At 27.3% G+C, this 14,033-nt stretch overlaps 1 protein-coding gene across 1 annotated transcript in view; it reads right to left on the bottom strand.

The window, feature by feature from the left end:
* Positions 1 to 1,650: 1,650 nt before the first annotated feature.
* LOC119676408 (serine/threonine-protein kinase Warts-like) overlaps positions 1,651 to 14,033 on the bottom strand; it is a 57,271-nt gene continuing 44,888 nt past the window's right edge. Inside the window, exon 5 of the mRNA XM_038087647.1 lies at positions 1,651 to 1,754. Coding sequence (XP_037943575.1) covers positions 1,651 to 1,754 — 104 coding nt within the window. The remainder of the gene's footprint in view (positions 1,755 to 14,033) is intronic.

Raw genomic sequence — 14,033 nt, 5'->3', positions numbered from 1 at the left:
ACTAAAGATCAACGTACGAATAATACCCAAACTCTATAACTTGACTGTCTGTAATCTTATTTGACAAGTCTATAAACTTGGTGGTTTTTAATTTTAAGACGATTAAGAAGCTGCTTCCAATGATGAACGCTGACACAGGAGTTGAAGTATAGTTTCCTTCTTATCTGTAGAGCCACAACCATGTCAAAGGTCATTTTAGGATACATATAGCCTCACAGTATGTTTTCCGCAGTGATTCTTGAGCACCGATACCGTAGTATTGAGCATGTTACACTTTAGTTGGAACAATTTGCTGGTACGTTTCTTGTTCAGATCAGATCGTACTTGAATTCTAACAGAAGGGTTCATCTGTTCAATTTTGTTTACTTATGCTCAGATATTTATGTTTGATTGTTAATTTGGTTGTTGCAAACGGGATACCAATATCTGAAAACTGAATGTCAGTGGTCATTGGCAAATCCTGATACAGTGTGATCGCGTGTCTTATGCGGAAGAGAGTATTGAGTCTGATTCGCACTAATATGGATAATAATAATAAGAGCTTACTGCTCTTTTTATGGTGCTCTAAGATTTAACTAGAACATAAAGAGTAATTCAGAGGATATACAATCTATGTTTCAAAAATTATAAATATTTATTTTAAATTTTTTTAAATATTTTATATTCAATATTTTATAAAAATAAATATTTAAAAATATTATTATTAAGGAAATTTTTACAGTCTGTAGTTATTATTTATTTATTATATTTTTTTATTGTAGTAAAATTAATGTTTGCTCTCTCTTGTTATTAAATAATAAGTTAAATAATTAATGTGTGATCTATAAGTATATATAAAAAGGAAAAAAAATTATCTTTGTAATTTTAAAATTAGTGGAATATAGTTCAAGCATCACTTAAGCAATAAAATTCGCTAATATAATTTTATTTTATTGTTTGTGAAATTGTGAGCTGTGAGCTCTCAAAGCAAATTACAAAAGCCCAAACGAAAATCAAATAAAGAATTAAATTAAATTTTTTCTTCAAAACAATTTAAGCAACAAATTTAAAAAAGTGCGCGCGCAGCCGAATGCATTGGACTATGTACGTATATGCCTCCCGACTGTGGTGTGTATGTACATTTTTACAACATATATATTTTAACATTGCAATTTGCAAATTATAAATACAAATATGCACACAAGAAAGTATATGTGTGACATTACTAACAACAACAACATATATACACACACGTACATACATTTAACTATACTATAAATACGATACATGCATTAAAACAAAAACAAAAACAAAAAGGAAAAGAAAAACGAAAAACGAAAAAGGAAAAGCAAAATATAAACTACAAAAAAAATAATACGAATGAGTATAAAACGCGTCCAGATTCACGTTATAGTAACCCCCAATCTTCCCCAACTGTGTGGTGCTATCTTCTCGGTTTATCGTACATACTCCATGGTTGCATTTGATTGCGTTTGTGTACGAGTATTTTGCGATGAAATTTTTCGAATTCCATTCACATTCCAGCATGCAATTCGAGTAGATGTTGTTATTGCTTTTGTTATTGGTATTGGTGCTTGCTACAAATGCTCTTGCTGTTGCTTTGCCTTTGCCTTTGCCGTTGCTGTTGCTGTTGTTATTACTATGACTTTTCTACGTTGTGTTTTTTCGTGTGTTTTGTTGTGTTTGTTGATGATCGTCAAGGCTGTCAGGGGTAGGGCATTCCACAATAAACATAACAGCAACAACAATAACGACTACATAAGAAAAAAAAAAATGAAAAAAAAAAAACAAAATAACAAGAAGTATTAACAACAACAAAAAGCATGAAGCGAATGAACGATAAAAAGCAATAATCTGCTGCCGTTTCTTACGTCGCATTATGTTGCGTCGCTGCTGCTGCTGCTGCAGTTACTGCAGCTGCTGTTTTTAAAGCTCCAAAGTGGACAGACAGACCAACTGAATTACAGAGTTTATAGTACAAACAGAGCAAACAACTTGGGCACGTCTCTAGTTTTACTTGTTGTGTTGTTGTTCGGTCATATAGAGTATAGCTAAAGAGTAGAGTAGTAGTTATGCTTGTGTGGTGTGCTGTGGTGTAGTGTGGTGATGTGATGTTATGCTATGCTTTGCTTTGCTTTGCTTTACTTTGCAGAGTTAAAGTTTGGTGGACATTGCGTCTTTTTAGCGTTGTTTGTTGTAATTGATGTGTGAGTTTTACATTGTTGCCACACAATGCAAAATTCCATGATTTCTTAAACTATTTTATAAAAATAAACACAATATTATATTATGCCTCTCACTACTCTTCTTATTCTTCTTCACTGCTGCACTTACACTTGGTAAGCAGTAGTTTAAATGGTATGCTTTCCAACCATATTTGTTGTCTACTGCAGACATGTGCATATAATTTATGCAATGAAATAAAATACTTGCATTTAATTCATAAAAAATGATATTATTAATTAGCAATTTGCACTTATTCACACGATGAATTAAATCAAGTTGGCAACAATGTATGTTGCTGGCTATTCAAGTTGCGCCAAATGTGGCTAACAACATATTAAATAGGAGTAAAGTTGTTAAGGTGGATGCATACGTACTTAAATAGTTTTGTACATGGTGTTTAAATGTTAAAATATATATAAATTTAAAAATAAAGTTTTTATGAAATTTTAATATAGTACCAAACTAATCAAAAATTGAACAATAAATTTATGATGTTTCATAAATATCATAATATATCATAATAATCATAATATTATAATAAATCATAATATCATAATAAATAAATTTTTACATATTAAGGCCGTGTGCGAGTTCGAGTAAATAGAAGTAAATTAAATTGAAATTTCCTAGGGATTTTTTGCACTGCAGTTATGTAAATATTTATTTATTTATTTATTTATAGCACTTATTTATTATTTTTGGTTGAAAGTTTTCAAATTAATTTATTAAACATCTTATAAAATGTTCACAATGGAAACACCTAATTTACCTAATTTTCATCTAATTTACCCTACTCAAAATTCTGGTAAATATCAATATTCGCTGCCATACCGACATAATTTACTATTTCCCTCAATTTACCATCAATTTATTTGAACTTATTTGAACACGGCATAAATAACAATTTTTACATACATAGTGTAGACAAAAAAAAATTAATTAATTTTGCGAAAATGATTTTTAATTCTTTTTTTCCCTTTTTTCTCTTCTTTTCTTAATTTTCTTCTTTTTTTAATTTTTTCTTAATTTTCTTTTTTTAATTTTTTCTTAATTTTCTTCTTTTCTTGATTTTTTTCTTTTCTTTATTCTCTTCTGTTCTTTATTCTCTTTTTTTATTCTCTTTTTTTTATTCTCTTTTCTTTATTCTCTTCTTTTCTTTATATTCTTCTTTTCTTTATTCTCTTTTTTTATTCTCTTTTCTTTATTCTCTTCTTTTCTTTATCCTCTTCTTTTCTTTATTCTCTTCTTTTCTTTATACTCTTTTTTTATTCTCCTTTCTTTATTCTCTTCTTTTCTGTATTCTCTTCTTTTCTTAATTTTCTTCCTTACTTTATTTTCTTCTTTTCTTAATTTTCTTCCTTTACTTATTTTCTTCTTTTCTTAATTCTCTTTTTCTCTTTATTCTCTTCGTTTATTCTCTTCGAAGAGAGTAACTCTTCTTTTCTTAATTTTCTTCCTCTCTTTTTTTCTTAATTCGTTTTTTCTTTTTATTCTCTTAATTTATTTACTCTGTACTCCTGTTCAGGATCATGTTATGTAGAGTGTCATGCGCTCGTCATAAGCAAAATTGTTGTTTTCAATGCAAATTATAAAATTGCGAGTGGGAGAAAAAACAATATGTCGGTTCAAATTTAGTCATGAGAGCCGAGGCTATATGCCCCTCGACAAAGCAATGTTGTTCAGTAATAAATGTCAACATACTATTAAGTGTCGTTTTGTAAGCAAATTATTACAAATTCTGTAACATTGTGCATAACATGCATTTTCGTCATTACTCAAAATAGTCAATGTTGACGAACCCATGACACTGCATAACATGACCCCTATTCTATACGTCTCTTTATTTTTTATCTTTTATCTATTCTTTTTTCCTCTTTATCTTTATTTCAACAAACTCTCTTAAAACTGTTCTCTTCCAAAATATTACATCTTGGGTCCACATTCCTTTCGTATTATATAAACTGCATTGTTGTTGTAGTATATCCTGAGTATATCCTAAGATAAGGAGGCGACCTTTAAGAAATCTAATAAGTTAAAAATAAGTTTTATTTTATTTAAAAGAACATTTTTATAAATTTATGTGTTAAATAAACGACCTAAGCCCAGTAAAAAATATGAAAACTAAATAAGTTTAAAACACAATCTAAAAATTGGATAAAATGGTTGAAAATTAACTTTGGTCTAGTAAACTTATCTTAATTAGATTTGATTTCTTATTCTTTTAATTCGGTTTCTTACATTAATTGTAATTCGGTTTTATTTTTCTCAGGCCTTTCAAGTTCATAACAGTTATACGCATCAGCAAATGGCTTATAAATCCGTTTTTGTTGCAATGTGAATCCTAGAAAATAAATTACTATCTATCTGGTATCTAGATATCTATGGTATCTAGTATTTGATAATGTTTTATTCTAAGTTGAACAGTAGACGTAGAATATAATTAAGTAAAAATATTGTTCCTTCAATCAAAAATATCTAGTTTATATAGTGAATCGTATAATAACTTGATCTTCATATCACGTTGCATATAGTCCATAATATTGAATAATAACAAGAAAAATAAGAATTCATAATAAAAATTATTAATTTAATATAATAATTTTAAATTTCTTAATATCAAACATTTTTGAAACACCATGTATCTCAACCATTGCTTCGTTGATCGTTCGATCAACTATTTCTGGAAACCCTTTCCCCCACAGCTTCTCCGCTCATACAAGCACTCACTCAATGCAATATTACAAGTATTGCAATTGATGTTGTACGTAGATTGTTGCGCTAAGTTGTCGTAGCTGCAATTGCAAATAGTTGTACCCCGTCTTACTAGCTAAGTTTTAGGCTGGTCCGGACAAAAAAAGGGAAAATAAATTTTCAACAAAGTGTAAAAAGATGAAAAAAAAAAAGACACATATAGTAAATACCAAAATGCTTAGCTTTGTAATATTGTAATAATCAGAGGCCAATACTATTTTTATCTTGCCATGCCTTAACGTTGCATTACATGGCGTTGCATTCATAGTTGCAAGTTGTAAGTTGCTGCGTTTGCTTGCTTACACTGTTATTAGCGTTTCACGTCGCAGTTGTTGTGATTTCATTGCAACTTTTGTCACTGTTATCAGTGCTGCATACAGCGAGCCAGCTTGTTTGATAAATGCAATTTCAGATAGCAAACCAATTGCAATGTCCATATTTCAACCTCAATTGCATGCAGCCTCAACATACTATATATGCGAAAATTTTTTTTATTTTATCTTTTTAAATTTTACTTTTTTTTATTTTAATAATAGTTTTTATTAAATGACTTTACAATTTAAATTTCCATTTATTAGATATTCATTCATATCTATATTATGTGAGTTCTGAGTTCATAGTTCAACAGTTTATCAAAAACACGTTGATTTTTGTTATATTAGTTTAAAAAAAAAGAAGGAAAATAAAAATATAATAATTCTTTATTCATTTTTTATGTTTTTTATTAAAATAAATATATAATGAAATTTTTCTAGAGTTTATTTTATTAATTTATCACTATTACAGATATGCTTTTATAACACATTGATCCTCATACAGAGTACATAAAATAGATAGATAGATTAATTAGATTATTTGACACAATAATTATTAAGTTGTCTGTCTTTTATGAAATTTTTTTATAAATGTTGTTTATTTTTTACCGTTAATTTTTTGTATTTTATTTTAAAATTCATAAAAATATATGCCATTTGTTTTAATCTAATTAAATTATATATTTAAGTTAGCTTAGTGATATCTATAAAAAATGTAGTATCTTTATATCCTCAGTAATGTTCACTGTTGAAAAGATACAAATGATACGAAAAGTTATACAATGTTCTATAACCATATTTCTATTTTTCATAATTTGAAGAATATCGTAAATGATACGATTATTATATTTTAGAAAAATCTACCAAATAAAAAAAAAACTCTAATGAAACAAAAAATCCCCAATGTCTTAATATCTTAAGTATGATTCAATCAAATAGGAAATAGTCCTTTCAGAATATCTCTTAATTTGATGCTTAAGGCGGCCTTGTACTTGAATGGACTCGGAAATTACGACTGAACCATATATTTCTAAAAAATTTTTTAAAATACTTTATGATTTCTTTGTTCAATGGCTTACCTCAATAGCTGATGAATATTTTTAAATACAGACTTTTTCTTCTATCATCCACATCTAAAATAAGCTATCTACGGATCTTTTCAAAAAAATTTTAGAAATTTATTCATTAGCACTCATACGCACTGGTGTATTATATGTGCGCATTATAAACTTATGTGGTTTTGAGTTTTACGAGGTTATAAAGATCTATAAATCTTATCGTAGACTGCTGGTTGATAAAAATTAATATAATTCACATGGTTTGACAAATATTTTTACAATGTTAATTTTTTTTGTATTGTAATTTCATCAACTTTTTAAAAATTAGAACATAGTAAATTTTTGAGTATTCGGAAACCTATTATATGGAAGCACTATTCAATTATTTATACATTTTATTTGATTACTTTAGATATGTGAGAGATATGTAAACTCTATATTTTAGATACAATTTATAATAATATAATTTCTATAAAACTTAATATAAATGAAGGTACGTTTTACATACAGCCTAGATATCACGATTTTACTAATTAGCTTAAATTAATATAATATATAATTATGCTGTGTGTCTCTTTGTATTTATTATAATATGACTGGTATGAGAATATGAAATGTTAAATCTAAAATAACATAAAATAAAATTTAATACTAATCAGTACTTCTCTCCAGGCGCCCTGTTGCCGTATATAGTTCCGATATGAAGCACGGTTAGTGCTCCTTCAAATTCATCACTCTATTCAAGAGGTACTGTTTCGCTACGTTTTCCTCCTCTGACACCTTTTTTTAATGAGATATCATTATCTACTGTGAGGACATAACTAACTCAGCTAAGCTGCTGAGTCTTAATTCGTTGAATGATGTCAATATCGTGATAATTCTTGTATAACTCTTGATTTTTTTTGGATGCGATAGCCGTCACCAACCTTAAGCGAACCAAAGACTTTCAAAGCATTGTTTTCTTATTCTTACTAGTTTTTTGTTATAAATAATTTGATATAAAAAAAAAAGTTGGAATGTCTCACTAATATTTATAATTTAATTAAAAGTAAATATTACTGCGATTACTGTGATCTATATTACTGTGATCTTGTGATTATGCGTCACAAATTCTCATTTTAATCTTGACTAGTGGTAATATATAGAATCATACGATTTAGTATATTTTTAAAATTTATCTCATAAAATTTGTGACGCTAGTATTTCCACATAAAATATTTTAATTTGTTGGCTCATGGATTTTTTTTCTCCTTATATTGACTTTTTTTTTATAGTTTTTAGCACTTTTGTTTTCCTTTAAAAACTACTAATGTGTAAAATATATATAATTTCCATTAATTTATTTTGTGATTTTTGCATTTTGTTTTTACAGAAATAATTTCTTGGAATAAATAAAAATATATCAAAAACATCATAACGATATTGACTTTACTTAAAATTAATAAGCAAATGATGCTGCCATTGCAGTTTATCTCATTTCATATGAAATTGCGCAAAATTCCTTAGCGTAGTATAATTAACTAATTAAGGCGAAATATAAAAACATACATACTTATAATATGTATATTTTGTAAAAATATAATATGTATATTTTTATACGAAAGATATTCAATAAGTTTTTGTTAAGTTTAAGTGTATAAGCTTAAATTTTAAATTTAATATAATATACATAAAAATATATGTTTATTGTACATATATAAAAATATATATATAAAAATATATATTTAAAAATATATATTTAAAAATATATATATAAAAATAAATGTATAAAAATATTTAAGCTGAAATAATAATTTAATAAATACAGTTTATAAATATAGTTTCATGACGTCATTATGTTAACTAGAGCATATATATTCACTACTGAAATTGTAGAGACCTGTAAATTCTTATGTATCAGTTATAAAGCAATATTCACAAAATTAAAATTTGTTTATATAAAACCTTCAGTGTATTATAAAATAAAATTATATTGTATTATATGTGCTTTTTACTCAAATATGATTAAAGCAAACGAGTTATTGGAACCAATATCCTTCTAATATATCCTATTGTCTGTCTATTCTATTAAAAACTTTCGACGTTTGCCAGAAGTCAAGTTTGAAGCGGTGTTAAAGTACTATCTCTTTGATTTTTTGCTCCTCTTCTAACTTTTAAGCTAGCTTAGCTTTCTAAGTGTCATAAATTGTTCCTACTCTGTACTATCCATTGGGTCATTAACACATTTAATATAATTTTGAATGGCATATCATGATAGGTACTTACTATATTTATAAATAAGAAACAATCACAGAAACATTAAATACTTTTGAAATTGTTTTATTCCTTTACGAAGACTTTTTCACTTAAGTTTCTATATAAAAAAAAAATAAATACAAATCAGAAACCAGAGTATTTCTGGTATACGAATATATACTCCAAACTGTTATAATGTTCTCCTATAAAATTGTTAAGGTTGTTTTAATCATAACAGTCATGTGATCTGAAAAAGTACCCAAAAAATATTAAGCTTGTGTATACACTTAGAGATTAAAATCTATTAATAATAAATGTTGCAAAGATATATTATATCAAAAAAAAAAAAACCTCGATATCGTATGCATGTATTTAATAATAATTATCGCTAATATACAGATTAATTTAACCATTAAAAGAACTAAAAATAAATAAAGTACTTAAATAGATTCCAATGACTTTGTTTCTAAAAAAATCAGATGTTTGGTTGTATTCAAAATTTATTGATCGGTAATACAATAGCGCATTTTAATAAAATAATAAAATACGAATAGACTATATTAGAAATATATATAATTTATTTTTGTTGAGTATTTTTGGTTTAGATCTTGGTTAAAACTCGTGTTTTTTTAATCACAAATCAAAAATATTATAAAATCTTTATAAAAAATAGCGAAATCACAACACTTTCATGACAAAATGGTCTATATCGTACTTTTTTGCAAGTTTGTTTTTGAGTTCAACTATACTTAATTACTCAGAAAGGTCTTCTGGTTCCTCGGTCTAAGTAGTATTGGAGAGAACCTGTAGACGTAAACACTTTATTTATCTGTCTTACACAATGAATTGAACAATGAAATGTTCATAATTATAAAGTTGGGTTTTATATATTTTTAACATTGACAAACTAAATTATCCGATATGCATATATCGAGATGCATCGAGATACACTGAACACACCATCTTCAAAAGCAATAGATGGAACACCGAAAGAGCACCACTTGTAACAATAGTCGGTGAAATAAACGTTGAAGATATCACAACGAAGATGATGCTATATAAAGAAAATCGGATCGCCTTATCCGAAATGCATATATGGAGATGCTTACGAATACAACACTGAACACACCATTTTCAAAAGCAATAGATGGAACACCGAAAGAACACCACTTGAAACAATAGTCGGTGAAATAAACGTTGAAGATATCACAACGAAGATGATGCTATATGACGAAAATCGGATCGTCGTAGACCGATTCATTACGTTCACACTCAAACGGAAAAAATATGATCTCGAAAATGACTACTTTCGAAAAAGAGATGAACAAAACAAAACAAAATAAACAAAAGAAACAAATAAATAACACGGGAACTCTACCGTAAAGTATTCTTGATAAAGTTCCAGGGTAGAAACGATCTGGCACACAAGAGGTATTATTTTTAGTCCGTGTAAACCGGACATACCACTATTGAGACGACTCCGCACAAAAAACAAAAAAAAAATTAAGTTGGATCTGATAAGTCTGGATGGTTACAAAAATTATGTTTGTTTTGGTGTCTTTTTCTTAGTTGGCAACGACTATGACATATAGCAGTTGCTAGAGACATACCACTATTGAGACGACTCCGCACAAAAAACAAAAAAAAAATTAAGTTGGATCTGATAAGTCTGGATGGTTACAAAAATTATGTTTGTTTCGGTGTCTTTTTCTTAGTTGGCAACGACTATGACATATAGCAGTTGCTAGAGACATACCACTATTGAGACGACTCCGCACAAAAAACAAAAAAAAAATTAAGTTGGATCCTATAATTCTGGATAGTTACAAAAATTATGTTTGTTTTGGTGTCTTTTTCTTAGTGGGCAACGAGTATGATCTATAGCAGTTGCTAGAGAATATGTATTAAAGAAACAACCTTATAGAATGACTTCAATTGATGTCCTTATATAAAATAAATAAAATATTTTTGTTTTCAATATAAAATATAATTCAACGTGTTTTATTATTATAACGAAACACAATCATTTTTAGTAAATAATGAACACCTGCACTTATTAAGTGTTCATTATCTAAACATATGTATTATAAAGCAGCAAATAAAACTTTGAACTAATTTTTCAAACATCCCTCGTACACTAGTTATTTCCACACTTGTAAATATATTACAATTATTTGTGGAATATAATTTTAATGTGTGTCCATTTACGAATACGTCGTCTGTCTGTCTGTCTGTCTTTCTTTCTTTGTGTTTTTATGTGCTTTTCTATACAAACAAATATTTTTGGTTAATCTGCTTGTTAAATTTAATATCTGTCTGTCTGTCTGTCTGTCTGTCTAGGTTTGGCCTTACGTTAAGCTTTGTTTATGAAATTCGTGTTACTGGTACTGATTTATTATTTTATCACATTGTTTACTCAACAGTGAGGAACTTAGCGATGACAAATATAATAATTAAGTGTACAAAATTATTTTGCTAAGTTTTTTTTTTGTATACAATATCTACATTAACATTCCATTGCAAAAAGTATACATACATACCTACCTAATCATGCATATGTGCTAAGTGTTTAAATCTTTAAAACTACGAGTGTTGTACTCTGGGGGACATGGGACATATTCTGGGGGACAACACTTCCAAAACAAATTTTATTGTAGTCATGCTAAAATTTCATGTTTGAAGTACAAAATTATATGATTTCTAAACATTAAAAACATTAAAGTTTAAAGTTTTTAAGGTTGTTTTTGTCACTTGTGCGATTAACGATTTCTTGTTATTTTGTACTTAACAATTATATTCAGTACTCGCTCGTATCAATATTAGATATGCTAACTCAACATGCAATACAATAAGTTTTCGTATGCTCGTATGTATGTCAGTTTGTGTGTAGATACAATGCGGCGAATAAAGCTGCCCCGCCGATATAAAAAGTGGAACAGAACACGAGTCAAACATTTACACATACTTGAGTAAAAAATTTTGTAAATTAAATTGTTTGTTTATGACTCACAAGTTTGATATTTCACACAAAACGTACAGAACAAAAAAATTATATGTGCTTATTTACACATATATACATATATACAAATATATACAAATATACAAATATATAAAAATTTAAAAAATATATGCTATTAAGTAATACGCATGAGTTTGGGCGTATCAGTAAGTGTGGCTATAATTTAGATCAAATTTACGAAACCCAATGCATATGTACGAATATGCTTTCGATGAGTTTGTAAATTAGTCAGCCATAGATTAGATTTTTATCTATGAGCTTAAAGTGAACAAAAGATTGTAGTTTAAAAATTTTAGTTTTTACACACATTTTCTGTAGCACATTTCATAAAATATGTTAAAGATAACACAATAATTTACCAATTGATTTATTTCATAATGTCATAAATACTAAATGATACACTCTAATTTAAAATCAATATAAACAATACTATAAATATTTAATTCAGTATGATTGTATAATGTAAATATATATATATATTTCTAAATAAATTTCAAGACATTTTCATTTATTTATTTTTTTTTGTTTAATTAACTATAGCAAATATCCAGTATTTATATAGAATTTCAGTATAGAAGGACAATGATGATATAACAAAACATATAACAAAACCAGATTTATCTATATTTTACTATATAATTTGTTGGTCAATGTTTTTTTATTATGAAATGGACTTTATTTCTTGATCTCCGACTTCATTTGTCTAAAGCAATATTAAAAAAATTTCTTACATATCTATATACAACTGTTATTTATATGTGTTATCTCTATCTGTTATCTATATCTGTTGTCCTTATCTGTTAACTGTATCTGTTATCTATACTTGTTATCTATATATATCTATATATGTATATATTTATATCTATATACATATATCTATATTCTTTATATAATGGTATATAATCCCATTAATAGTATATATCTTCTCATCAAAAAAGAACGAGAGGCCTATTTTTGAATTCTCGAGCTTATCCAATCGGTAAAATTTTTTATTTTCACGCTGGCAACACTATTTTACACATTCTGTCAAAGTTTAACGCATATTATACGATTAGTTTTTGTTTGGCGTCTATACAAAAAGTCGAAAAATTTTCGTGTGGCGATTTTTACCTTATGGCCTCTATGATCTCAAAATTTGGTCTCCAATTTACCGATTGGATAAGCGCTGGAATTTTAAAAATTAAAATTCTGGTTCCTTTTTGATCACAAGGTACATACTTATACTTTTAGCATATACATACTCGATAATAAATTATATAATTTTCTGGTTTTATAATGTATATCACTAATTGAAATTCTATACTACTCAAGGAGCTAAAAAAATAAATGTTGATGTCACATATATAAATGTTACGCTCATGTCCATGTGTAAGAACTGCGGCAAATAGGGTAGGGTTGGTGTAAAAACACACTTTAAAAAAGAGATCTAAAAAATGCAAGGTGACTCTGTCTTACTAATAGACCTATGAGCATTTCGTTGGGCTTAGTGAACGTAGAAAATGTGAACGAAAGAGCGCAGGAAAAGTTATTAGTCAACACAAAGTACACATAAAGCTAAACAGCATGAAAATGCAAACAACACAAGTTCAATCCGATCACTAAATGCATTGCACACAGAGGAATGTAATTTAATTGTACAATAATTGTATTAGCTGATATAAGATTTATTTTACGTAAATATCAAGAAATTAAAATTTAATTCGTAATTTAATTCTCTAATTGTAGTGACGATTTTTTAAGTTGTGCGAACAGATGGAAAATGATGGAAAATGATTTCCAAAACCATATGCTGTATTCTTGCGAAAATTTATAATATTGATGCAATTTTTCGGTGGTCTTCATTTAGATCGGCTTTAAGTGTTATACAACTATCCACATAAAAACCATTCTTGCTGAAAAAGTAGATAAAATAGATGAATTTTTTGAGAGTTGAATATTTTAAAAATATAATATATTTGTTTACTGAGCGTTTTCCCAAATGTAGAAATTTATTACTTGTACTCACATTCACTTAAATTTTAATTCTAGGAATTTTCTAGTTAGAATTAGAGTTATTTCTAGTTAGTTTTATAGTTATAGTTTATATTAATATAGGATTACTTCTCTTACCATTCTTTCTTTTATTAGAGATATATCTATAATAATTCACTTTCCGTTTTGATTTTTAAATAAAGACAATTATGTATCCGTTGGTGCCTGTTAAATTAGAAATAGATATAGTAATTTGTGAGAGATCTACTTTAGGATGGCTTAGATGAAAATTTATTGATGTCATTTTTAAGAAAAGCATTCTACAAGCATTTCGTAATACACATATACCTGGAAGCTTTTCTGTTTGATATTTATATATATATATATATCTATATATATATATATGTTTAAATAAAATATTTGCAGTGTTCTTTAAGTTCAAGTGAGTTAAAACATCTA

Source organism: Teleopsis dalmanni, chromosome 2 (genome assembly GCF_002237135.1).
Source record: "Teleopsis dalmanni isolate 2A chromosome 2, ASM223713v2, whole genome shotgun sequence".
NCBI classification, from domain to species: Eukaryota; Metazoa; Arthropoda; class Insecta; order Diptera; family Diopsidae; genus Teleopsis; species Teleopsis dalmanni.
This window is presented reverse-complemented; position numbering and strand designations above follow the sequence as displayed.